The sequence below is a fragment of the Bos indicus x Bos taurus genome, chromosome 15 (assembly GCF_003369695.1).
Source record: "Bos indicus x Bos taurus breed Angus x Brahman F1 hybrid chromosome 15, Bos_hybrid_MaternalHap_v2.0, whole genome shotgun sequence".
NCBI classification, from domain to species: domain Eukaryota; kingdom Metazoa; phylum Chordata; class Mammalia; order Artiodactyla; family Bovidae; genus Bos; species Bos indicus x Bos taurus.
The window spans coordinates 59,512,974-59,536,479 of record NC_040090.1 but is presented as its reverse complement, the minus strand read 5'-3'; the positions used below and the strand labels follow the sequence as shown (position 1 = coordinate 59,536,479).

Sequence of the window (23,506 nt, the reverse complement as noted above, 5' to 3'; positions counted from 1 at the left end):
CAGAACTTCAGATGCATGAGGCTTCCTGACTTGAGCCCAGGCTGAGGGTCCTGTCCTGCCATTGCCCCGGGGTTCCACTTCTCCAGTCCTCCTCTGTCCTCCCAGCCCCTACCTTAGACTGGTCCCAGCACTCCTCCAGTGGTGGCACGAAAGCCGTCACCTCTGTCCCTGATTTCAGCCACTTTGCCAGCGCCCTTGGTCCCCACTCAGCCCCCAGGGGCATTGCCTTCACGTACTGGTTGGAACACGCTAGCCCCCGCTCCCCACATCGTTTCCCGGCACCTCTAAGGAATGAAATCTAACCTGTCCCACCTGGCGATATGGCCCTCTGCCATCCGACCCCCAATAACTGTCTCTGCTTATCTTCATCCTTGTTGGGGGTGGGGCGTCTGTCTTCTCTTCCTGCCTGCTTTGATATTTGATTGCGTTGTTTCTAGCTTGGCTCCTGTGCCCACTCTGGTCCTTAGCTCCTCAGTACACTTTATTTCTTAAAGTCTAAGAAAGAATCTCCAAAGCCCTCTTGGGATCAGCCTGTCTTATCCTCTGGCTAGTGGCTGGCTTGTCTGTGCCCTCCACTTGGCCGGGACCCTGTGTCTCTGGTTGATCTCAGCATCCCTCTTGTCCCCTAGTACAGTGCCTGCACTGGGTGATATTCACAGAGTTGACTGAATGGACATGAAATAGGCTCAGGGGATCCTGAGAGGAAGGGCCCGCACAGTGGGGCAGCTCTGGGGTCCTGGGAAGACCCGGAGGGTGAGGCTGCCAGGGTTCTCAGTCTTCCCTGGGCTGGGACTGACCCTCAGAACTCCTCCGGGCTTGGCTTTTTAGGCTGAGGATCTCCTACTGGGGATGTCATTCATGTTCCCTCTGACCCAGGCTCCTTCCACACTGGGGATTTTGGGGGATCCATAAGGACAAACCTGGGCTCTTAAAGGGCATGGCTTGCCCAGGAAGCTTGTTCTCTCTCAGCGATAAAAGGCAGATGTTTGATGTCTGGCTTCATGGGGACTCTCTGTATGTTGAGGTTCAGGCCAGAGATAGAGCTGGTGCTGGGGGCTCGTGGGATGAAGCAGCCGGAGCTGCCATGCCCCTGGATGTGTTGCAGATGGATGCCACCCTGGGGAGTGCTGGCCAGGCCAGACTGGACTTTGAGGATTCACTGTCAACCCTTGTCTGCGTCTGCTGGGCAGACCACTCCTCTCACTGTGCCCCGCTCAATCAAATGGAGCACCTCAGTTCTTCTTGCAGAGGCCTTGCTGGCTCCCAGAGGGGTTGGAAGGCTTCAGAGAGCCCTACCTCGTGACATCTACTAGGGCGCTCCTCCTGGCCTGGGCTGTCTGTTTCTAGGGTGGACCTTGGATGCACGGGGGCTCCTGAGCCAGCTGGGTTGGAACTGGTTCACCGTGTCATCACTGTGCCTCTTCCCAGAGAAGCCCAGGCAGATAGAGAGACATTAGCCCAACTCTGTGGTTTCTGAAATCAGATAAACTGAGGCATTTATAAATCCCAGCTCCTCTTCTTTCTGACTGCGTGACCTCAGGCAAGTTATTTAACCACTCTGTTTTGCCATTTGTGAAAAGGGGCGTGAGCATCCTGCCGGGTACTGTTGCAAGTTTTAAATGAGATGATGGCATAAATAAAGCGCCTAGCAAGGCCTATAGCGGTTCCCCTCCCTTCTGCTCTTTGAGGCCAGGAGGAAGTTCGTGCCCTGGCTGGTTCTCATGTCCCCTGCCCAGCCTTCCCTGGACCTGGGTGCAGGCGATGCCCATGGGTGGGATGGAGCATGGCTACAAGGGCCTTGAGGGGTGGGGATGTGGGGAAATGAGAAGCCATCCTTGCCTTCCTGCTGATCCATCGCAGACCCAGCCACGAATGGGACTGAGGCAGCCAAAAGAGACCCCCCATTTGCTGTCTCCACCTGCGAGATAGCAGGCTGTCCATGCTATCTTTCTTGTATGCCCCGCCTTTCCACTGGGAGCTCCCTGATGCCACACCGAGCAGACCTTGACTTGAAGCAGCCAAGCTCTGCCCCATCTTCCACTCTGGACTGACAGGCGCTGCGCCTCAGCCCCTTTCCCCCTTGTGTCCTTTACACGGGGGGCGGGGAGGCAGTGCTGGGCTGAGCACGAGTGATCAAGCCCAGATGCCAGCAGAGAGCTGAGCAGACTGGGAGCTTCCAGGGGGAGCTGACATGCTCAGGAAAATGGAACCCAAAATAGTGGCCACGGTGGCCAAGACCAGCTGGGACTCAGATGGAGGGCTTAGATGCTTCCTCCTTAGATGCTGATCCCTGGAAAGCCATGGCTCCACAGCAGCACCAGAAAGAGGGTTGACGAACAGAAAATAGCAGCCTGTCTTTGTAGGGCTCTCCTGGTGGCTCAGTGGTAAAGAATCTGCCTGCCAATGCAGGAGATGTTGGTTCGATCCTTGGGTCAGGAAGATCCCCTGGAGAAGGAAATGGCAGCCCACTCCAGGATTCTTGCCTGGGAGATCCCATGGACAGAGGAGCCTGGTGGGCTACGTACGGTCCAGGGGGTTGCAGTCAGACACGACTTAGCGACTAAACAACAAGAACAACTTCGTAGGATATCATGGGCTACCAACCTCTACTTCTGATCAGCACAGGAAACAACCAGAGTTAAATGAAAATCTCATGTCCCTCATTAGCTTAAAATCTCTTGACAGAGGACTTCCCTGGTGGCCCAGTGGTTAAGACTTTGTTTTCCAATGCAGAGAGTATGAGTTCAATCCCTGATTGGGAATCTAAGATCCCACACACCTTGTGGCCAAAATATCAAAACATAAAACAGAAGCAATATTGTAACCAATTCAATAAAGACTTTAAAAATGGTTCACATCAAAAAAATCTTTTAAAAAAATCCCATGACAGTTGCACGTTGGTCTTGGGATGAAGCCTAAAGTTCTAACCACAATTTTCAAGACGCCTTACAAGCTGGCCTGGCCCACTTCTTTGACTCCCTGCCTGTTTTTTCTCTGCCTCCCTAGCTGCACTGTTCTGTCTGATCCTTCTACCGGCCACGTTTCTCTCCAGTTCACAGATACTATTTTTTCTTCCTAGAATGCTGTCCCCATGTCCCCAGTGTGCTGGGTAACATCTGTGATGAGGGCAGGCACTTTGTACAGTTTTCCATGGCTACACCCCCAGGGCCAAAAAGAGAGTCCTACTTGTAGTAGATACTAAAATAGAATTTGTTCAAAGAACGGACCCTTAGGATGTGTGCATTTATGAGTGGAGATGTGGTTAAGAGAATCGGGTCTGTAGCATCAGGGGAGGATCAGATCCAGGCTGCCTGGGCTTGAATCCCAGCCCTGTTTGCTTGTGAACTCCGCTACTTTGGACAAATTACTCAATCTCTCTGTGTCTCCTTTTCCTTAGCTGAAGGGTGAGGCTGTAGAGGTCCCATTTTGCAGATGGGATGTTTTAAGTGTTACCTTCCAATGATGGCTTTCATCTTCGTTATTGTGGTTCCTCACAGAGGCCCCCGGACACCCCATCTCCTGCCTAGGCTTGGAAAGTCCCTCTGATAGATGGCTTCTTGGTACCCTGCCTTTGACACAGCACTCCAGACAATTGCAGAGTCATTTGTTGCCATGATGTTCTTGATTAATATCTCTGTTTCTCCCACTAGACTTTAGGTTCCATGAGGATGGGAAAAGAGTGGATTTTGTCCACCGGTGGAGCCGTGTTCTGGGGGCTCCATCAGCATCACGTGGCCTGCGCTGCCTCTGGGTTTGCTGCTGAGCGTGGGGCTGGGGGTGCTGTCCTGATGCTGGCTCGTGCTCCAGCCCAGCTGAGGCTCTGCCCCATTTCCCGCAGGCACGGACATGGCTGTCTTCTGTCTGCTGTGTGGGAAGCGTTTCCAGGCACAGAGCGCGCTCCAGCAGCACATGGAGGTCCACGCAGGCGTGCGCAGCTACATCTGCAGCGAGTGCAACCGCACCTTCCCCAGCCACACCGCCCTGAAACGCCACCTGCGCTCACACACAGGTAGGCTGGCCACAGGCGGGTGGGTGGGCGGGGTCTCTCTGGTGGGGGAGCCCTCGGCCCTTCTCTGCTCAAAGGTCTGGCGTGCAGGGGCCTCTGAGGTGCAGGCCAGCGTGGACAGTTCTTATCCCATCCCACCTTGGGGACGTTTAGTTCTCCATATCTCTGTGCCCAACAGGGACGGCTCTCATTAGAAATGTAGGCTCATGGGTCCCCCCCACCCCAGAAACTTCCATTTAGTGGGCATGGGTGGGATCTAAGACTCAACATGGTTAATAAGTATTCCCAAAGATTCTGATGCAGGTGGACCTGAAATGAATTTTGAGAAAAATCTGCCTGCTTGGTCTCTAGAGTTTCCCACCACTGGTCCTACTCCACACACACACACACACACACACACACATATTGTGCACACACGCCTTGTGCAGGCACATACACTGCACACACATACTGTACACACACATTGTGCACACATGCTGTGCACACACTTCACACTCTGCACACACACAGCATACACACATACATACACAGGCTGTGCACATATGTTTCTGAGGTCAGCCTTGGGCTCTTAAGGGACTGTGGCGGAAGTGGTCCTGCTTACCAGTTAACAGAAGCACATGTTCTGTATCGGGCCTTACCCTGCTTAGGGGAGACAGTGCGGGTGTATAAGCTGTGAGCCATGCTTAGCCAGTCACTGATGCTGGGGGAGGAGAGTAGCTATGAGTCAGGGGTAGGGGGTGGGGTGCTTGCTTCTGAGACCCAAGGAGCATTGGCTTCCTCGCATCATCCCCTACCCCCCAACAATGTCACAGGTGACTTGAAGCCTCCCTTTCTCTGATTGTATGTCGACAAAGGATTGCCCGTTTCTAAGTCTGCATGTGTCTCTGCTTGTGTGTGTTCTGTCCTGAGTCTGGGGTGAGAGGTGGGTGATGGGGCCAGGGAGATAGAGGCAAATTCTCTTTCTGGGGGTGTAACAGGGGGTGTTCTCCTGGCTGCTGGAGAGGGTATAAAAAAGTCTGCATGCCTCATGACAGACTTGGCAGGACCCTTTCCTCACTCTTGGGTCTTGTCACAGCCCCAGGATTAAGTGGCAGGCTTTGCTGAATATGGGAGAGGTGGTTATTCATCACAACCTGGCCTGTCCTGCTGGCAGTAGGCGTCCTCACCGAGAAGCCTCCCAGGCTCTTATTTCTGGAAGCCATTCTGTTCAGGAGAGCATGTTGCCTTAGCATCACCAGATTTGCTTAGAACTTCTCAGATTTGCTGGCTTAGGACGAGGAGGGGTCCCAGAGGGTAAGGTAGGACAAGAAGGCCAAAGAAGGAGAGAATGCTGGCAAGAACTTTCTCTGCAGTGACCACCTAAGCATCCCTGGCAGGTATCAGCACCTTCTGTCAGCACCTGCCCCGCTGGGTCCCTAAGCTCGGCTTATCGAAAATGGCCAGTTACCTTTCAGACACTTCTTTTTTATTACTTTTTATTTGTTTATTTTTGGCCATGGTTGCTGCACGTGGGCCTTTCTCTAGTCACAGCAAGCGGGGGCTGCTCTCTAGTCATGGCTTCTCATCGCAGTGGGCCCTCTCGTTGCAGAGCGTGGGCTCCACGGCACATGGGCTCCATTGTGGTGCATGGGCTCAAATGCCCTGTGGCACGTGGGCTCTTCCCAGAGCAGGGATCGAACCCGTGTCCCCTGCATTGGCAGGAGGATTCTTAACCACTGGACCATCAGGAAAGTCCCCCTTTGGCCACTTCTGAGCATGCTGCCTGAGACGATCCCACCCAGGGTCGCCCTGCTCTGCCCATGCTGTCTTCTCAGAGCTCAGATACCTAAATGTCACGGGTCCCTGGGTCAGTCATGGCTCGGATCCATTGGGAGGGACTGTTTCCAGACATGGTTGGGAGAAGTACTTGCTTAATCTAGGAAACATGGAGCGTGTGCACTGCTTGTGCACACACAGACCAACACCCATCAATTTCACACCAGCCAGGGCCTGTGCACGCAGCCCTCACAGGCCGAGCACACCCCCACACAATGCCTCATTGATATTCCGTTGTTCTTGGCCCATTTGCTGCTGGGGCCGGGCGTTTAGCATCAGCAGCTGTGTTTGGTAGGTTAGTCCAGCCGCGCAGTTGGCATTGATGGATCCCTGATTCACATGGCTCATCATATAATAAACCCTCAGCTGTGTTGGAGGGGTGGCTGAGGGGCTGATGGGGTGGGGCTGGGGTGGGGAAGAGGACATTGGGCTTGGCCGGTGCCAGGGAAACCAACCAGGTGAAGACAGACCACTGGGGTCACAGGTGCACTGGCCAGGCCGTGGGGGCTCTAATTAGTCTCGTTTGTCCTGCACTTAATGTCAAGCTCATTAAAGAGGCTACAGAGTTAATCAACATTCCACAAATTGGATTTTGAGTTCTGCAGCCAGTTTTGTGTACATTATGGCAACACTGACACGATTAATTCTCAGGGTGAGGATTTGGGGCCAGGTGCTTCAAAATCCGTGTGTGTGTGTGTGTGTGTGTGTGTGTGTGTGTGTGTGTGTTGGTGCGTTGCTGTGTTTTTTTTCCTTCCTAAATTTTTTATTCCTTTCTCTGGACTGCCTCTAGAGATTTCCTATTTAAACTCATTTAATGTGATCCACTTCATGATTAAATTCATAAAAATCTGATCAAACCAACCTCTCTGCCTTAACCCTTTGTTTTTTAAACTCTCCGGGCCCCTTCGGGAGGGGGGAAGATGCAGACAGACGGCGGTGCCCCCCACCCACCTGCCGAGTGGCTGCCGATGTACGTTTTAATTACCGGCTCCGGCTGAAGTCTCACGTGGGCCCTGCCTTATTTATTTATTTATATCTTAATGAGGATACTGAATCCTTGATTAAAGTCGTAATCGTTGCCGATTCACTAAGGCGGGGTGGGGTTGGATGTCAGACGGCGGTTAGCGCAGACACCTACACGCACACAGTGGCCTGCGGGGCCAGGCGCACGCAGATCACCCCTCACTCTGTTAGACACACAACTAATCAGGACCAGGGTCTGCTTGGGCCTCGTCTCCCCTGGGATTGGATGAGGCTGGAGGCTGGGGGACCAGGCAGTCTGCACAGCCCCGCAGTGAGAGGGCAGGCAGGTGCAGGGAACCCAGACCCCTGCTCATCCCCAGATCTGCACGTGGGGTCCTCTTCTCTGAGCCCAGGGCAGGGCCCCTAGGGTGGTGGGGACTGGCGTGGAAGGATAGCTCTCCCTTCGAGCTTCTTCTATCCGACGCCTCAATGGAAGTGTTCCCACCCACCCCTCTACACCCTCGGAGCATCTTGCAAGTCTTCCTCCCGTGAGAGAGCCCGCCAGCCAGCGGACCCCAGCGTCCTCTCCCCACAGAGCCTTAAAAACCCTTCAGAGCCATCAGAAGAGATGAGAATTTATGTGGGTACAGAGGCCCGCCTTCGAGAATGGGGAGGTTTGGTTAGAGGCCTGAGGAGGGGAGAGAGAGAGAAGAGAGTAAAATATCATTTTAAAGAGGAAGTGAAGGCGCAGGCATGCAAGTCTATAACGAGAAGGACAATTTATGCCCAGGCACGAGCGCAGTTTGACATGGGGATAATGAAAAAACGTAGGTCATTGTGGATGACTTAAACCTTCAGCGGTGAAGAAAATGTATGAAATGCAGAGGACATTACACGGTTGGCAGCCTTGCACATCTGCAGAGGGACAAGTGAAATACAGTGGCCATTCTTTACCATAAACTGTGGTTGTTGGAGATGCAGCCCAGAGAAATTGTAATTACAGTGACAAGACGAATCAGCGATATTTAAATATTCATGAACAAAGTCTGGGGTGATCAATCTATCTTTATTGTCTGTGCCTTCACTCCTGTAATAAATAAGTAGCTGAAGTCTTCACCTTTCATCCCCCCCCACCCCCCAGCCACCAAAGCCCCCACTTTGGGTACAAAAGGAAGGATGGTTAATCCCCACGCCCCAGCCTCTGACCCGGTAGGGGACTTCAAGGTGCATTACAAACAGGATGCTGATGGGCATAGATGCCAGGTCAGGGAAAGGGAAAGGCCATTCTCCCCCAGCTTCACGTACTGACATTTTCTGAGCTCCTTGATTGGATTTGACTGTGTGCTACATACTGAGGCCGCAGGGATGAGCGAGGCTTCCTTCTGGCCCTTGTGGTGCTTCTGTTCTACGGGCACAGGGGGTGTCACAACAGATACAACACGGCATGTCAGGCATTAGTCTGCTAACCGACACGAGTATTCCAGTATATCCAGTTAGTATTACTAGTATTCCAGGGTCCAGACCCTGGAACTGGATCTGAATCCCAACTCAGCTCCCTACCAGTTCTTTGACCTTAGGGACCCTGTTTAAGTGTCTTTAAAGATCTCATGTTTCTCATCTGTAAAATGAGAATGATACTATCTTTCTTGTAAGGTTGTTGAAGTGATTATGTGATACGATCTGTGTGAGGTTCTCAGCACAGTGGTGAGCACTCAGCGTGGGCCATTTTAATTAGCACCATGAAAATTGTACTACTACTACAAAAGGGACAGAATGCTGGACATTTCTTCTCTCCGGAGACAGAGGAGAAAGTGACTCAGTTTGCCTGGGCTGGGGTGATGGGAGGTAGCACTAAAGGGAAACTTCCGAACTGTAGTGACACATGATGTAGGTTTTGATGGGTGACTAGGAGTTCGTTAAGAAGGGAGTATCATACAGAAAGAACAGATGCATGAGACTGTGGAGGGGGGAAAGAGCAGAGCGACTGAGAACATTGGAGGGATTTTTTGAGGGTAGTGGAGTCAGGCTGGAATGGCTTGCACCCTTGACCTAGAAGAAAGGAAGCTGGGAGCAGGGTCTCGAAGCCCCTGGGCCTGCTCTGCCCCCAGGGCGCCTGCTTTCCGGGGGCTCTGTCCTCCCTGAGTCAGATGGGCTCTCTTTTCCTGGGACTAGCCCTCGAGGCATGGATGACCATGAGGCCATGTGTGCTCCCCGTTAATGCTAAGGGGCCGGTAAGGGGGGCTCCTCAGTCCTGTCTGCAGGTGGTGAGGACAAGCAGCCTCGTCCTTCTGGTGCTCTGATCCTGCCCTCATGTGCCCTAAGGAGAGGGCGGGCGGAGGCGAGGGCCTGATGCAGCCCCTTGTCCCCACAGGCGACCACCCGTACGAGTGTGAGTTCTGTGGCAGCTGCTTCCGGGATGAAAGCACACTCAAGAGCCACAAGCGCATCCACACGGGCGAGAAACCCTACGAGTGCAACGGCTGCGGCAAGAAGTTCAGCCTCAAGCACCAGCTGGAGACACACTATCGCGTGCATACAGGTACCCAGGACAAACAGCCGGCTCCGGGCTGGGGGCGGGGCAGGTGGCTCCCCAGAGGACCCCAGGCAAGGATGGCCCCAGGCCGAACCAGGGTGCTAGGGCTCCTCTTAAGGCTTAGTATGGCCACCTGAGTGCCACTACCTCCTGGAGAGGGCGAGGCAGACATCGCTAATCGATCACACTTTCCAGCAGCCCAGAGCAGCCTTCCAGGCAGCCACACCAATAGCTCGCAGATGATGTCCATTCATGAATCCTTAATTAGGGTTCACTTGGCCCGATTAGCTGAAAATGAAGGCTAGGATGATTTCATGTGACTTGAGAGTTAGAATAAGACCCTAGGGGACATTAAGTTAGGATTTACAATGAGGGTTGGGAAAAATCGTAAGTTCGATTGAGTTGAAAGATTAGAAAAGCCGATGTTTTTACTAACCCCTCCACGTGTATAATGTTTTACCATTTCAAAGGGCCTTCCCCTTCCTTTTTACGTGAATGTGAGCAACTGTTTTCTTAGGGCCTGACGACAGAACAGGTGGAAGTGGTCCTGATGTCCAGCACAGCCAGAGCTGGGAACAGTGGAAAGCTGGAGCGGCCCCAGCCTGCCTGGGAGAGCCACCATTCACATGTCTTTCCAGCAACCCCCCACCTCCTTGTTCATTGTTATCACCTTGTTTGCTTAAAATCGGCATGAGTGAGCGAGTGAGTGAAGTCGCTCAGTCGTGTCCAACTCTTTGCGACCCCGTGGACTGTAGCCCCCCAGGCTCCTCCGTCCATGGGATTCTCCAGGCAAGAATACTGGAGTGGGTTGCCGTTTCCTTCTTCGTTCACGGCATGACCATCTGCAAATGCTACAAAATCAGGGCTTTGTGGAGAGCCTGTTGTTAAACACTTACCACCAGCACACTGCTAGGTTGGAGGTAGATATTGAGAAGGACTTCCTTTGAGGATAAGAAGTGGTGGAAGGCAGTGGAATATGGCCAAACAGAAAGCCTCCCCTGATCAGGGGAAATAGCTGCCTGAGCAGAGTTAGAAGGGAGAGGGGAGATTCCGCTGGCACTGGCGGGGAGGGTGTGAATTCCTGGGAGGGGAGGTGGATGGAGGAGGCAGTAAGCACAGGATATGTGTTGTCTCAGGTCTGCGTTGGGCCACACGGAGAGGATGGGGTGGTAGTTGCTGACAACCGAAATGACCCCCAGGATTTCGCAGAGCCTCAGGGGCTTCCTTAGCCCCTTGCGGGAGATGTGACCTGGTGGGCGGATCATTAAATGCATTGGCACTGACTATCGTAAATAGCCGGTCGATAGTTAGATCACTTTGGCTGTTCATTACTTCATTATTTGCAGGGGCCTCTGCACGGAGGAGTATCGATAGCGAGATGGCTGGCCAGTTAATTACTGTATCGAAACAAGGTTCTGCTGCGTCCTCTGCTCAGCTCCAGGGGACTGTAACAGAGGGGTGGGTGGTCACAGCTAGGGCGTGGGCCACGGGCTCCCAGGGTCTCTGTCTCTCCCCCATTCTAGCTTGAGAGGGAAAGCAGGGTCCAGGGCAGATTCTTCGAGTCTTAGAGGAGGAGGTATGCTTGCCAGACTGGGGTTCTCTCACTCTTACCACCCCCTGCTCCCCACCATCTGTAGCCCTGAAAGAACTCTATCCCCTTGCTCCCCTAGAAGGAGCTGTGTGCTAAAGAGCCATCCCTAAGGACTTTAGATGCTTCGAGGGCACTTTTCTAGATTTCTGTTTCCTCTCTCAGGAAGGAGAGAGTCCCCACGCTAGAGAGAGTTAAGAGTAAGTCCAGGGGCTGGAGCTGGCCCACACATGACCACTACCTCCGTGTGGCTATTTATTGGGTTGACCAAAAAGTTCATGCAGGGTCCCAATACCCAAGACTTTCCTTGTGACTCAGCTGGTAAAGAATCCGCCTACAGTGCGGGAGACTGGGTGGGAAGATCCCCTGGAGAAAGGAAAGACTACCCCCTCCTGTATTCTGGCCTGGAGAAATCCATGGACTGTATAGTCCATGGGGTTGCAAAGAGTCGGACACGACTGAGTGACTTTTGCACACACACACACACACACACACACACACACACACACATAATACATTAGTTATGGTGAACAAGATTAAGAATGTAAGATACTGGAAACTAACACACCATTGTAAATCAACTACACTTCAATTAAAAACAAAAAGAACATAGGGCTGCAGTCGCACGGGCCACATTTCAGGCACTTGGGAGCCGGATGTGACTTGTGGCCGCCACACTGGGCGTGCACCCATCACCGTGGAAAAGTGCTGTCCAGAGGGACTGAGCGTCTCCAGAAAGCCCCCTCCCTCTCTCCTGGCTTCTCCTGACCCCTCTCCCCGCACAGGTGAGAAGCCCTTCGAGTGTAAGCTGTGCCACCAGCGCTCCCGGGACTACTCGGCCATGATCAAGCACCTGCGAACGCACAACGGCGCGTCGCCCTACCAGTGCACCATCTGCAGCGAGTACTGCCCCAGCCTGTCCTCCATGCAGAAGCACATGAAGGGCCACAAGCCCGAGGAGATCCCGCCCGACTGGAGGATAGAGAAGACGTACCTCTATCTGTGCTACGTGTGAGGCCGGCCTGAGGCCGCGGCGGGGGAGCGAGGAGCAGGAGGAGAAGCAATGGAGCTGGGTGGAGTCCAGGAGGACCGTGCAGGGCAGAAAACACACACACACACACACACACACACACACACAGCAAAAAAAAAAAAAAAAAGCAAATGAAAAAAAGCAGAAAGGAAAAAGAGAGAAAGGAGGAAAAGGAAGTCTCGGAGCTGTCTGGCTCTGGTTCTGTCTGGGGCTCCAGGTGACCCGGACGCCTGGCCCAGCCCCTCCACCCAGGCCTCCGTCCCTCCTTTCCTGCCTGGGGGTCCTCGGCCTGCTCTTTTTGGGTGGGGGTGGAGGGGGGCGTTTGTCGAGCTCAGATGGTGGGATGTTTCTCTCTTCCCTCCACCCAGATCCTCCTTTTGTGTCCGGAATTAGAAACTAGGAAAGGGCTGTGGGGTCCTCTGGTCAGAGTCAGACCATCCCTGCCTGCTGTCCCCTCACTGACTCCTCAGAAGGTGGGGGGCTGAGGGATGGGTGGAGGTGTGCAAGGAGGGCCTGCAGAGGTGGGGGCTGGGCTGGGTCACTGGTTGACACTCAAAATGGCAGCTCTTGTTTGCTGGGGGGCACACTGGGGTGGGGAGGAGCCCTCCCGCCCTTCCCACTGCTCAGTTCATCTGTTGCTTGCTTCCTCCGCCACCCCCGCCACACCTGGGTGTCCCTTCACAGTCTTTTAGGAGCCTCGGAGCTCTTGCCTGCTCCCCGGCTCCCCTTGACTCCTGTCCTCCCAACCCCCCATGGATCGGAGTGTCTCCTGCCTCCTCTGGCTCCCTGATGGGGAAGCTGGGTCTGACTAGAGAGCCCCCCCTACCCAACTTGCACCCTTTTGCTTTCTGAAAAAATGCAGACAAATTCAGTGGAATAGCCCATCCCAGTCCAGCCATCCTGAGCAAGACTCCTGCTGAGCTGCTTTTGCTTCCAAAATGGAAAAATGTAACAACTAAATACATCCTGTCCCACCAAACAAACACAGCCCCTAGGAGGAGGGTTCCGTCCGTGAAAGGGCTCGTGGCCCGTGGAGGGATGTGATGTCCTTCTCCAGAGGTGCCCTACACCTGGAGGGGGGGACCCCTGCCCTGGGAGGGAGTCGGGGAGCCGTGCTGGGGACCCTTGGAACTCATGGGACCCCCCAGGCCTGGTGCTCTTTTTGGGGAGACCCAGGTCCAGAGGGCTGTGCAGAATTCCTGACTCCCAGGGGCCCCCAGGCCACCGAGAGGAGGCGTTGAAAGCGCTTTGCCTTGTGTTCCATTTTGCTTCTGTTCCTTGTCCTCTGTTCACCTGTTAGCACATTGTACTTGAATTACCTCAGTTTTTTGTGACCTCATGAGCTTTTTTGACCCCTGTATCTCTGTTTTGGTTGGGGGTTGGAGGAATGGGGGAGAGTGTTCTTTTCAGTTTCTTGTGTAAATTAATAGCTGGTTTAATAGACTTCAGCTGGCCAAGGCCCTCCCCATCCCCTCTGACGAGCCTCCCAGATGGAGGGAGCCACGCAGAAGGAGCTGAGTACTCAGGATCTGAATGGGAGGCCAGGGCAGGAGGTGGGTGTCCGTCGGGGGCACCGCAGGACCACAGCTGGCTCCGACCAGGCATGACGTCCCCAGGCCTAGAACGCTCTGGAGCGAATCCCACCTTTCTTACAGTTTGCTGGGTCCTCCAGGTCTGGGGGCCTGTGTTCTTCAAATCCTTTTCACGCGTGTGGCCCCACCTCCGTGTGCATTATCACTGCCAAAACTGGCCTCTGGTCTCTCGGCAGGGCTGGTTGGGGACGAGACGGCCCGTGAGTTGTTGCAATGGGGCGGGGGTGTTGTTTTTCTCAAAGCTACCTCTTACGTTTGTCCAGTTCTTTTGTTCCCCTACACGCCTCCCATCCTGCTGCTCTGCGTCCCCCACTTCTCCCCAGCCTCCCCGCCCCCTGAATTTTTGGAAAGCACATTTGCAATATTTGTGTTTGCTTTGGGACGGGTCTTCCGTTTCATCTCATGCTTTATTTGTAAGAGTTGTTTGTGGGTTTTTTTTTTTTTTTCTTCTTTCCTTTCTCTCTCTGAGAAAATTGTGGCTGCGTTTTTATCTTTAGGTTTTAAAAAGAGGTTTAGGGAAGTGGTTTGGGGGAGAAGGGTTGTGAGGCATACAAGGGAAGTCGGAGGGGTGCGTGCTGCTCTGACCACCCCCTGTTCCTGGGCCCCATCCCTTCTGTTCTCCCCTGCAATCTCGCCCACCAAATCTGAAGGCCTTAAAAGTGGTGTGTTGGGGGGATATGGATTGGGAGGACTGTGTCACTAGACTGTTGACTGGGGGTGATAACATAGGGAGGATGCTGTTTTGCAACTATAATAATGATTTAGTGCTTTGGAAAGGAAAAAAAGTTAAACTTGAAATATGTAACTAGAACAGTTGTCGTGTTTATAATGTGAAAAGAGTGGAATCATTGGGGGAGGGGCAGTCCGTAAGAAATCTTTGTGCACTATTGCAGCCTCCCCCAGTCCTGGAAGAAGGGGGGACAGGCTGGCCCTCAGGGGATCTATAAATCCCAGAAAACAGTGTTTGAACAGCAAGATATCATTCACCTTAGGTGGGGAAGGGAAAAAAAAAAAATCAAACTATTCCATAGGCCCAGCTGGCCCCTCTCCCCCTACCCCTACCCTTCCTACACAGCCTGGGTCTCCTCCCCTGTTCATAAAAGCTGAGAGGGTTGAGCTAATATTTACAAATTGTAATATTTTTGTAATATTTGTTAGTTCCTTCATCAGTTCTACCAGACCTTGCCCTTTTCCTTTTGTAATGTGAATAGGAAAAAGAAAAAAAGACAAAAAAATTCACCGCCACCACCACCAAAATGTCCCTTTGTACATGCGTGTGTGTGCGTGTGCTTGTGTGCGGTTGCGTGTTCAGTCATGCAGTATTGTTGTAATCTGGTGTTGCAGCGCTGGATGGTACTTAATCAGCCCCTGCCAGCCCCCATCATCCCAGAGGGATCCTGGTCGAGAGATGGGGAGAGAGAGGGTTTGGGCGTGGGGCCTCTGAAGGATGCTGAGCGGGGAGATCTCTGTACCTGGCTCTCCCCTCCTCTCCCACGAAGCCCCAGACTCCCTGAAGAGACTCCAGCATGCCTCTTGCCTCAGCTTCCTGCTCACAAAGACAAAATGATTCTGACCTTGCCAAGGTGGTCGGGCCTGATGGCCAGGGTGAAGGTCAGAGATGATCTGGAGGCTTTAGATGTGTCTGCACAAAGAGGGCTAAGGAGACGAGGAGGGTGGAGGCCGCTCTTTGCCCAGGTGAGACCCCAGTGTTCTTACTTCCTTCTTCTTCGCCATCTGGCTCCTTGGCCACCCCTTGCCTCTGGCTGTGGTACTGCTGACAACCTGACTTGCTACTGCCTTATCCAGCACAGTGAGCTTGTCCAGTCTGGGAAGTCCAAGTTGACTGACAGTCCCTTTCCTGTGTTCAGCTCCTAGAACTGTGCCCTCTTAATGCTTTTGGTGACATTTCCCCCCTCACTCATCCGTTCTTTCCCTGTTCACTCCTTCACTCATTCAAAGCATTAAAGTCCTATGTGTATATAGGATAGACAAATATATAGAGAGATATATATATAGCAAGAGAGAGATATAAAATAGTAAATATCATTGCTGCTTTGGGCTGCTTTGGAGGAGGCCACAAATACGGGGAAGGGAGATGTGGGGTGTAGGGGTGGGGAGGGAGGCTGGGGGACCCAGTGATTCAGTACAATCCAGGGATGCAACGCGGGCTTGTTTAATCTTTGTGCCTGAACAGTTTTTCCACGTGTAGAAAAAAAAAAAAAGGAAAAAAAAAAAAAAAAAAACTGCTGCAATTTTTCACAAGTGTATGGTACCCTTCTGGATGCTGTTGGTACAACCGGCTGCTGGGGTGTCAAGGCCTTGGAGGGACAGAGCTGACTGGCTCACCTTCTTACAGGGGAGTGAACAGTGGTGGGGGGCAGCCTTCCGACTCTGGGGGGTGCTGGGGGAGATTGGTGGCCAATTCCCTGCAAATCCCACAAGGGCAAAAGCTGGGGGCACTGGACGTTAAGACAGAAAAGTGGAAAGCGAGCAGCCTGTGTTCGTTTTTTCCTAGGCCTACGTCAAATCTGTTTTCCCCCTCCTGTCTTTTTTCCCTCCATCTTGGAGCTTCGTTGGTGGCACTTAACCTGATATTTCAGTAGGAGGGGAAAAGGCCAGACCAGGCCTATACAGTGGGGCTGCTGGGTGGAGCGGAAAGGCACAGCCAACCAGGAGAAGGTGTGCAAGACAGACCAGGGGAGCTGGGTCAGGGGAAGAGGGCTGGGGGCAGAGGGCCCTCAGGCCCCACAGCCCTGCCCCCCTGAGCCCTTGGCATCCCACTTTGCAGACAGGGTACCGGCCTCCTGGGGTGTGTCATAGGAGTTGTTCACATAGTGTTATGCATGATCTTTGTAAGGTTAAGACGCCGTGGTGGTGCACCATGACATCCGACCCATATATATAAAGATAAATATATATATATATGTATGTAAATTATAGCACTGTGGGCTCTGCTGCCCTGCTGGACCAAGCAGAACTCAGCCTTTTGGTTTGGGTATTTTGTTTTGTTTTGTTACTTGTTTGTTTTTTGTGTGTGTGGCTTGTCTTCTGTCATGACAGCACAAGTGCCAGTCGGATCGCGCTGTATTACAGAGTAGTGTTTTTAATTAATTGATGTTCTAGTTCATGTCTACCTCAGCACCTCCTCTTAGCCTACTTTTAGGAGGTTGCCCAATTTTGTTTCTTCAATTTTACTGGTTACTTTTTGTACAAATCTCTCTCTCCCTCTCTCCCTCCCTCTCCTCTCTTCCCCACTTCTCTCCCCTGGCTCCCTCCGTCCCTTTTCCCTTCCCTCCCCTCTCATTTCTGTTTGTCTCACTTTCTCTCTCACTCTCCCCTTCTTGCCGCCCCCCCCGGCCCCACCCAGCCCTGCACCCCCACGTTGTGCTTGCCGGCCCCTATCTGTTCTAAGCCCGAAGCAGTTCACCCGAACTTGTGCGGTCCTGGTTGCAGCTTGCCGCATCTGCCTTCGTTTCGTGTAGATGGACGCGTTTCTTTGTAATTTCAGTGTTTCTGACGAGATTTAAAAAGAAAAAGGAAAAAAGAAAAAAAAAAATGAATTTACTGCTGCAGGTTTTTTTCTCTCTCTCCATGTGTCACTAAGTGAAGTTTGTGCCTTCTATAGCAAAGAGAATATTTTTTACATCCTACTAACAGTAGATTTTTTTGTAGTGAACATTTTTTGTATTTTTATTTATAAGTCTCATAAGAAAAATAGCAATGTTCAGTTGTATACCTTGAATCTGCAGTTAGAAGAGAATAAAGTTAATTCAGTTGTCTCTGGCTTGAAGTGTCCCCCCTTTTTTAAAATGTGCTTTGCCTTTTCTGCCTTTTCCTGGGTGGGGAGGAACTGAGGTTTCTGTCTGGGGATGGGAAAGAGAGTGCATTACCCGTCAGCCTCACTTATGTGGCACCTTTATGCATATTTGAGAGGCTCATACCCACCTCATGACATACTTACCTGATTGTTTAAAAAATAGCATTAAATACACAAACAGCATTTGACCCTTGGTACGGTATGTGAAGCAGGCTTCCTGGGTGGCTCAGTGGGTAAAGAATCTGCTTGCAGTGCAGGAGATGCAGGTTCAATCCCTGGGTCAGGAAGATGCCCCTGGAGGAGGGCATGGCAACCCACTCCAGTATTCTTGCCTGGAGAATCCCATGGACAGAGGGGCCTGGCGGGCTACAGTCCACGGGGTCTCAAAGAGTCAGACAACGACTGAAGCGACTGAGCACACAGGATGTGTGAAGCAGATATTTGTCTGTTTATCGCTTCAGCATAAGTGTTCATCCGGTAATTGGCAGTTATTGTCACAAACCTTGGGAATATAGTGAGAAGGGAGCAGACAGACCCCTCCCCTCAGGAGCCGATATTCTGAGCTGCTGGGTTGGAACATTCTTAGATTATAACTTGTCCTGATCCTACAGCTGGTGAGTGGCAGGGTCATAGCCTGCATCTAGAACTCTCTGTTCCAAATCAGGTTCCTTTTTTCCTGACACCAGAAGCAGGGGGGGCGGGGCTCCTGTCTGGTCTTAGAGATGTTTTCTACTTTGTGCTCACAGCCAAGTGACTTTAATCTGTTTCTCAACAAGAAGCTGCCCCCAGTTAAAGGTTCCTAGCCAGGCCTAGGGGGGAGAAAGGAGTTTGGAGCTGGCGGGGCTTGGGGGGGACACAAGCCCAGCATCATCACTCGCAGAATAAAGCCTTTGTACAAACTGGGATGGCATGGCTCCTCCCACGCTGCCCTGTCTCAGGGTCTGTCTGCTTTCCTCTCCTTGGGGATAGGAGCATTCGCCCCACTGGTAAGTGTAAGCCAGAAAGCCAATGTCACCCAATCCCAGACACACTGGCTCAACACCTCTGCCCGAGGCCACCTACCTGCCTGACGCTGACCAGAGTAAGGAAGAGGAGAATCCATCTGGTCACCGCGACCTAGCTAAGAACACAGCAGGCTGCCCCCCTGGGTGTGAAACCAGTGCCAGGCCTCAGGGGCCAGCCTGGCCTCCAGCGGCGTCCTGGGCATCACCAGGAAGCATCCTCCACGTGATGCCCTCCCAGCACCAGCCAGGCGGTGGGGCCTGATCTCCGGCCTCACCTGCCAGCTCCGGGCACCGTCCCTTCAGCCCTCCGGTCCGATGTCGGTGTGTCCCTGGGGTTGTGAGCTGCATACCGCCTGGAGCTACAGTCACCTGCCTGGGTGGGTGGCAGCCCCTCTGCGGGTGGCCGCTCTGTCCATCTGTCCTTTCTCCTTTCCCAGTGTCTGTGCTCCGCTCTGATCGTTTTCCTTCACCTTCTCGTCTCTCTCTCCCTCTCCCCCAGTCCTTCTCCCCTCTCCCCTTCTCTCTCTGTCTCTCCTTTCTCTTGAGGTTCCTTTGGGTCCCATACTCTTTGCCCTTCCCCATGTTTCTCATCTTGGAAAACAACCCTTTGCGCCTTGATTCCGAGCCCCGGCCCCGTTCCTCGGAGCCCTTGGGCCGGGCCTTTCTTCTCCCGGTCCCTGCTCATTCCCATGCCCCCCCGCCCACCCCACCCGGCCTCCCCGCCCCTCCCCCACACTCCCTCCTCCCTGCTCCCCCCCACGCCTCAGCGTTCTCTTGACAGATGGGAGGGCAGTGAGCGCTCCCTCTTTAAAACAACATTTAATTGCCGTTTTCTGTTCTTGGACATCAAAGCTGGGGCTTAGGCGCTGTGCTGGGGTCGCAGTGCGCGGGCTCTGGGGAAGAGGAGGTGAGTGAATAGGGCCGGACTGAATGGGCTTTGTGTGGCCGCTGGGGTCTGCCTGCTTTACATGCTCTTTGACCCAGATATGATCTCATGGAGAGAGAGGGGCCCTGGCTGTGGCCAGCCTGAAAACGCTCCATGGCCTGACTCAACCCCCGACCGACACCCCCGCCGCCCCAGCCTCCCTCCCCAGGGCAGGGGGCCGGCCGCCTGCCTGCCCGCGGCCAGCCCAGGTACAGCAGCCCTCAGCTCCAGCCTTCAGCCCAGGGCCACCTCGTCCAGGACTGGGCTTGCCCAGAGGATGCTCCGCTGGGCTCAGAGGAGGGGCTGGGCTGCTGGCAGGGCGGGGCAGAGGCTCCACTCCTCCTGACTGTGTCTCCAGGGACATTAGGTGGGAGCCTGCCCCTCCCCGCACACAGGCACACTGTCCCTTCTTGGATGAGGCTGCTGGAGTTCTGGTAGGTGCTGGGGTCACACGGATCGACCTTAATGGCTCTCTTTTCAGCCGCTCTGAGCGGCCCCCCTCCTGCCAGAGGTCAGAGCGCCAAGCGGCAGAGCCAGCAGAGCCTTGCTGAAGACTCAGGTTGTGGCAGGGGAGCAGACAGAGCTGTCCAGCTGAGTCCAAGGCCACGGCGTTCCGCAGCCAGGTCTATGTTGCCAGGGCTTCTGCCTGGCCGCTCCGGGGTCCCTCGTCCCCACCAAGAAGGCAGGGAACTGAGGAGTACTGACCCAACATGCTCTTCCTCTTTCCGTCCACCCTCGAGTTTGCAGCAGCCAGATGGATTTCCCAAAAATGCAAACAGCATCACGTCACTCCTTTGATTAAAGTCCCTCGTTACTCTGCAGATGGAGTTCTGACTCCTTCTTTAACAAGGTTTGCAAGACCCTCCATGAGAGAACTCCTGCTGGCCATCGCAGACTCGTCTCAGCATCGCACCCTGCCCTGCCCTGCCCTTGTCCCCAGCTCCCCCACCCCTGTGCTCCAGACTGCAGAGGGCTTCTGGGAGACACTGAGCTCCATTCCCCGTGGGCCTTTGCTTGTGCTGTGTGCTTTTCTGGGAACTGCATCACGCACACACACACTGGCCTCCCTTTGGTCTCAGCTCAGGTCCCGGGCAAACCCTAGTTTCCCAGGAAAGCTCTGCAAGGGGCCGCTGAGACTGAGTTCAGAGTCACCCCTTCCCTCCCTGGCCCTCACGCGCTGTGATCACTCACTTCCTTAACTGTCACCGTTACCCCAATGCTAAGTTCCTTGAGAGGGGGCATCGTGTGTCTTCATATTCCCAGAGCCTGACGCTGTCCGGCATGTAGAAGGCCCCCAGTAAAGCTTTGCCGGATAAACGGATGGGAGAAGGAGGGAAGGGGAGGCAGCATCAGGGGCTGAGGTCAGAGGTGCACACCCATGCCGCCCAGGCACTTCCACAAGCGTGCGTGTCACCGCATGCAGACTTCAGTGGAGGCGACCGTGCCTCCCCTTACATGTGCCCACGTCAGTTCAGAGAGACGCCTGACGAGTCAGCTCATAGCCATGTGCAGGGGAGGAGCAGTCGGCCCAGGACAGCGGTGCACCTCAGCCTGGACATCACTCTGGGTGCGTGTGTGCGCATGAGCATGTGGGTGTAGACACCTGGTCCCCGGCCACTTTGGGGAGAGGTTATCCCCCAGCTCTCGCCATGGCTCAGACCCAGGCCTGCCATCCCCCACCCTGCCCCAGCCCCTGCCCCTCAAGTGGGCTGGCGGGAGGGCAGGCTCTTCTCTGGGCTGTGTTTGCTCTCCAGGGGGGCGTCTCAGTGAAAGTGAACTCACTCATTTAAACCTGACTCTGCAGCCTTGCAGCCCCCTGCAGCGCTAATTACCCTGTAGCTCTAAACTGATTGCTGTACACTACGCTTAAGCCCTCCTTTATTTATTTACTGACTACATTAATAGCAAAGCCGCTGCTTTCTGCAGCTCATGACTGTACCCGGCTGGCTGCACCCCGTTCCTCTGCCGCTGCCTCTCCTGGATGTTGGGGGGTAGGGGTAGGGGTTGGTGGTGCAGAGATACACCCTGGAAAGCCCCTCTCCCAGAGATCCCGGGGCCACAGTGTGAAAGTCACGGCCTTCCCCCTCATACTCCCTGACCCAAGCGGGGGGCTGCTTCTCTTGTTCTGGTTCTTCAAAAGAGCAGGAGCACCCAACACCCTGCATCCCCAGGGGGATCTGCTATTTGGGGGACTCTTGGAAGCCTCCCTTTCTTCATAGCTCCTGTGAGGTGCTGAGCGCTGGCTGCATTATTTACAAATCGGTAAACTGAGACTATGACTCGTGGTGATGGCCAGTGAAGGTGAGGCTGGACGCCGAGATCTGTCATTCCATCAGCTCCGTCTCTTCTCTCCGCCAGGCCACCTGTCCAGGTGACACCCCTCCGACTCCTGGCCCGATCAACCCAGGTTGGACCATTTCCATTTAGTGATACGTTTTCACAGCTTCCACTCCTGTGTTGATTCAAAGCCTTTATCTCCCAGCTTTTGCTGCCTCATTCACATACCTGCCCAGAATTTGCTGGAAACCTGGGCCCTAGAGCCTTTGCTTCACTCTCAGTAGCCTATCCCAGGGCAGACCTAAGGCCAGCCTTAGCCAGAGGACCACGTCCCTCCGCCACTCACACCTGGGCAGGTCTGGAGAGCGAGGCCAGCTGTGGGCTCCTGCAGGGTAGTGTCACCAGGCTGCCTGGCACTGTCTGCTTCACCGAATGCCCTCAGGCCCCATGAGGCAGAGCTGAGCCCTGGCCTTGGGGCCTGGCAGCAACTGAAGTCCAGATGGGTCCCATCAGGGTGCAGCATATGGACCCATGGAATCGAGCACCCAGCTCCACTCTGACTGATGTGTGGTGGCTGCTATTCTGGGCTCCCCCCAAGGAACAGGGGCAACTGAGTCCTGGCTGAAAGAACCCAGTGTCCAGAGTCAAGAGGACCTAGGTCTGAGGCCAGCTCTGCCATTTGTCATGTGACCTCGACCGTAACTCCAAGCCACTCTGAGGTTCTATGTCCTCAGCTGTAAAATGGGGTACAGAAATGCTTGCCCTGTCTACCTTCAGGACACTGCCAACTGAAGCAAGGCATGTGAATCAGCTTTCTAAACACCATGGTGCTATAAAATGAAACTTATAAATTAGTGGGAGAGAGGGCAGGCTCGGGGCCAGCCTGAGCTGGGGGAGGGGCAGTGGTGCTAATGGCCTAGGCATTCATTTCCAGAGCTGGAGCCCTGTAGCCAGGACCCAGGAGACTTGGGGTGGGTTCCTGGGCGCTACTGGCATCACTAGGACTCTGTCACCACCTAGTGGACTCTGACTGCAGGTGCCTCTACTGGGCAGGCAGGTCTGCAAAGAGACTGGGAAAGCTCATGCCCTTGCAAGGAACTTCGGTTCTTTGGGGGCACCCCATGCTATACCGGGTCTGAGGTAGGGCTTCCCAGGTGGTGCTAGTACTGAACAACCTGCCTGCCAACGCAGGAAATACAAGAGATGTGGATTCGATCCCCGGGTTGGGAAGAACCCGTGGAGGAGGGCATGGCAACCCACTCCAGTGTTCTTGCCGGGAGAATCCCCATGGACAGAGGAGCCTGGCGGGCTACAGTCCATGGGCCAGATTGGGCTTCGTAAAGGGGGAAAGTGGTCCAGTTTTACACCAGAAAGGAAATGCTAAACTACTTGGGAGATGGTGCAGTAGGGTTTTCCAGAAGTTCACCCGAGTCAGTATTTCTACCCTGATCCTTTTTCTCCCGGCTGAGCAACTGGCCTTGTCAAATCCAGCCCCTCCCATCCCCAAAGGCTGCCATCAGCCAGCCCACATCCCAGGGATCCACGTGGCCTCATCTGACACTGAGGGAAGATCAGCCTCGAGGGGACCCAGCCCCTCAAAAGCTTTGCTGCTGGGAGAGAAGCAGGCAGGCCAGGGAGCTGCACAGGAGCTCAGAGGTCCCCAGCTCCACACACGAAGGCCTGAGAGGCGACAGCAAAGAGCAAGGGGCGGTGGGACCAACTCTTACTTCCTGAGAACCTTCAGAGAGCCTAGGAGAGCCGTCATGGAAGGTTGCTAAGGTCAGTTCCTGCCTCTAAATAGAACTGCCCTTCTCATACAGCAGGTTGACCTGTGCCTGTCCCCAGGCCCTCCACAGCCCTCTCTGGCTGCTTAACACCTGAGTTCTCTGAGAGGTAGTGGACTCTCCTTGGACATTTGGGTCTGCAGGGTATTTGATTGGAAGTGATCTTCGATTC

General features: G+C 53.9%; 1 protein-coding gene across 4 annotated transcripts in view; it reads left to right on the top strand.

Moving 5' to 3' along the window:
• Positions 1–17,311, top strand: part of ZBTB16 (zinc finger and BTB domain containing 16) — a 204,719-nt gene extending 187,408 nt beyond the window's left edge. For all 4 annotated transcript variants that reach the window (XM_027563684.1, XM_027563683.1, XM_027563685.1 and 1 more), the window contains exons 5-7: positions 3,839–4,009; positions 9,156–9,323; positions 11,691–17,311. In XM_027563684.1, coding sequence (XP_027419485.1) covers positions 3,839–4,009; positions 9,156–9,323; positions 11,691–11,920 — 569 coding nt within the window. In that variant the 3' untranslated portion in view covers positions 11,921–17,311. The remainder of the gene's footprint in view (positions 1–3,838; positions 4,010–9,155; positions 9,324–11,690) is intronic.
• The last annotated feature ends 6,195 nt before the right edge of the window (positions 17,312–23,506 follow it).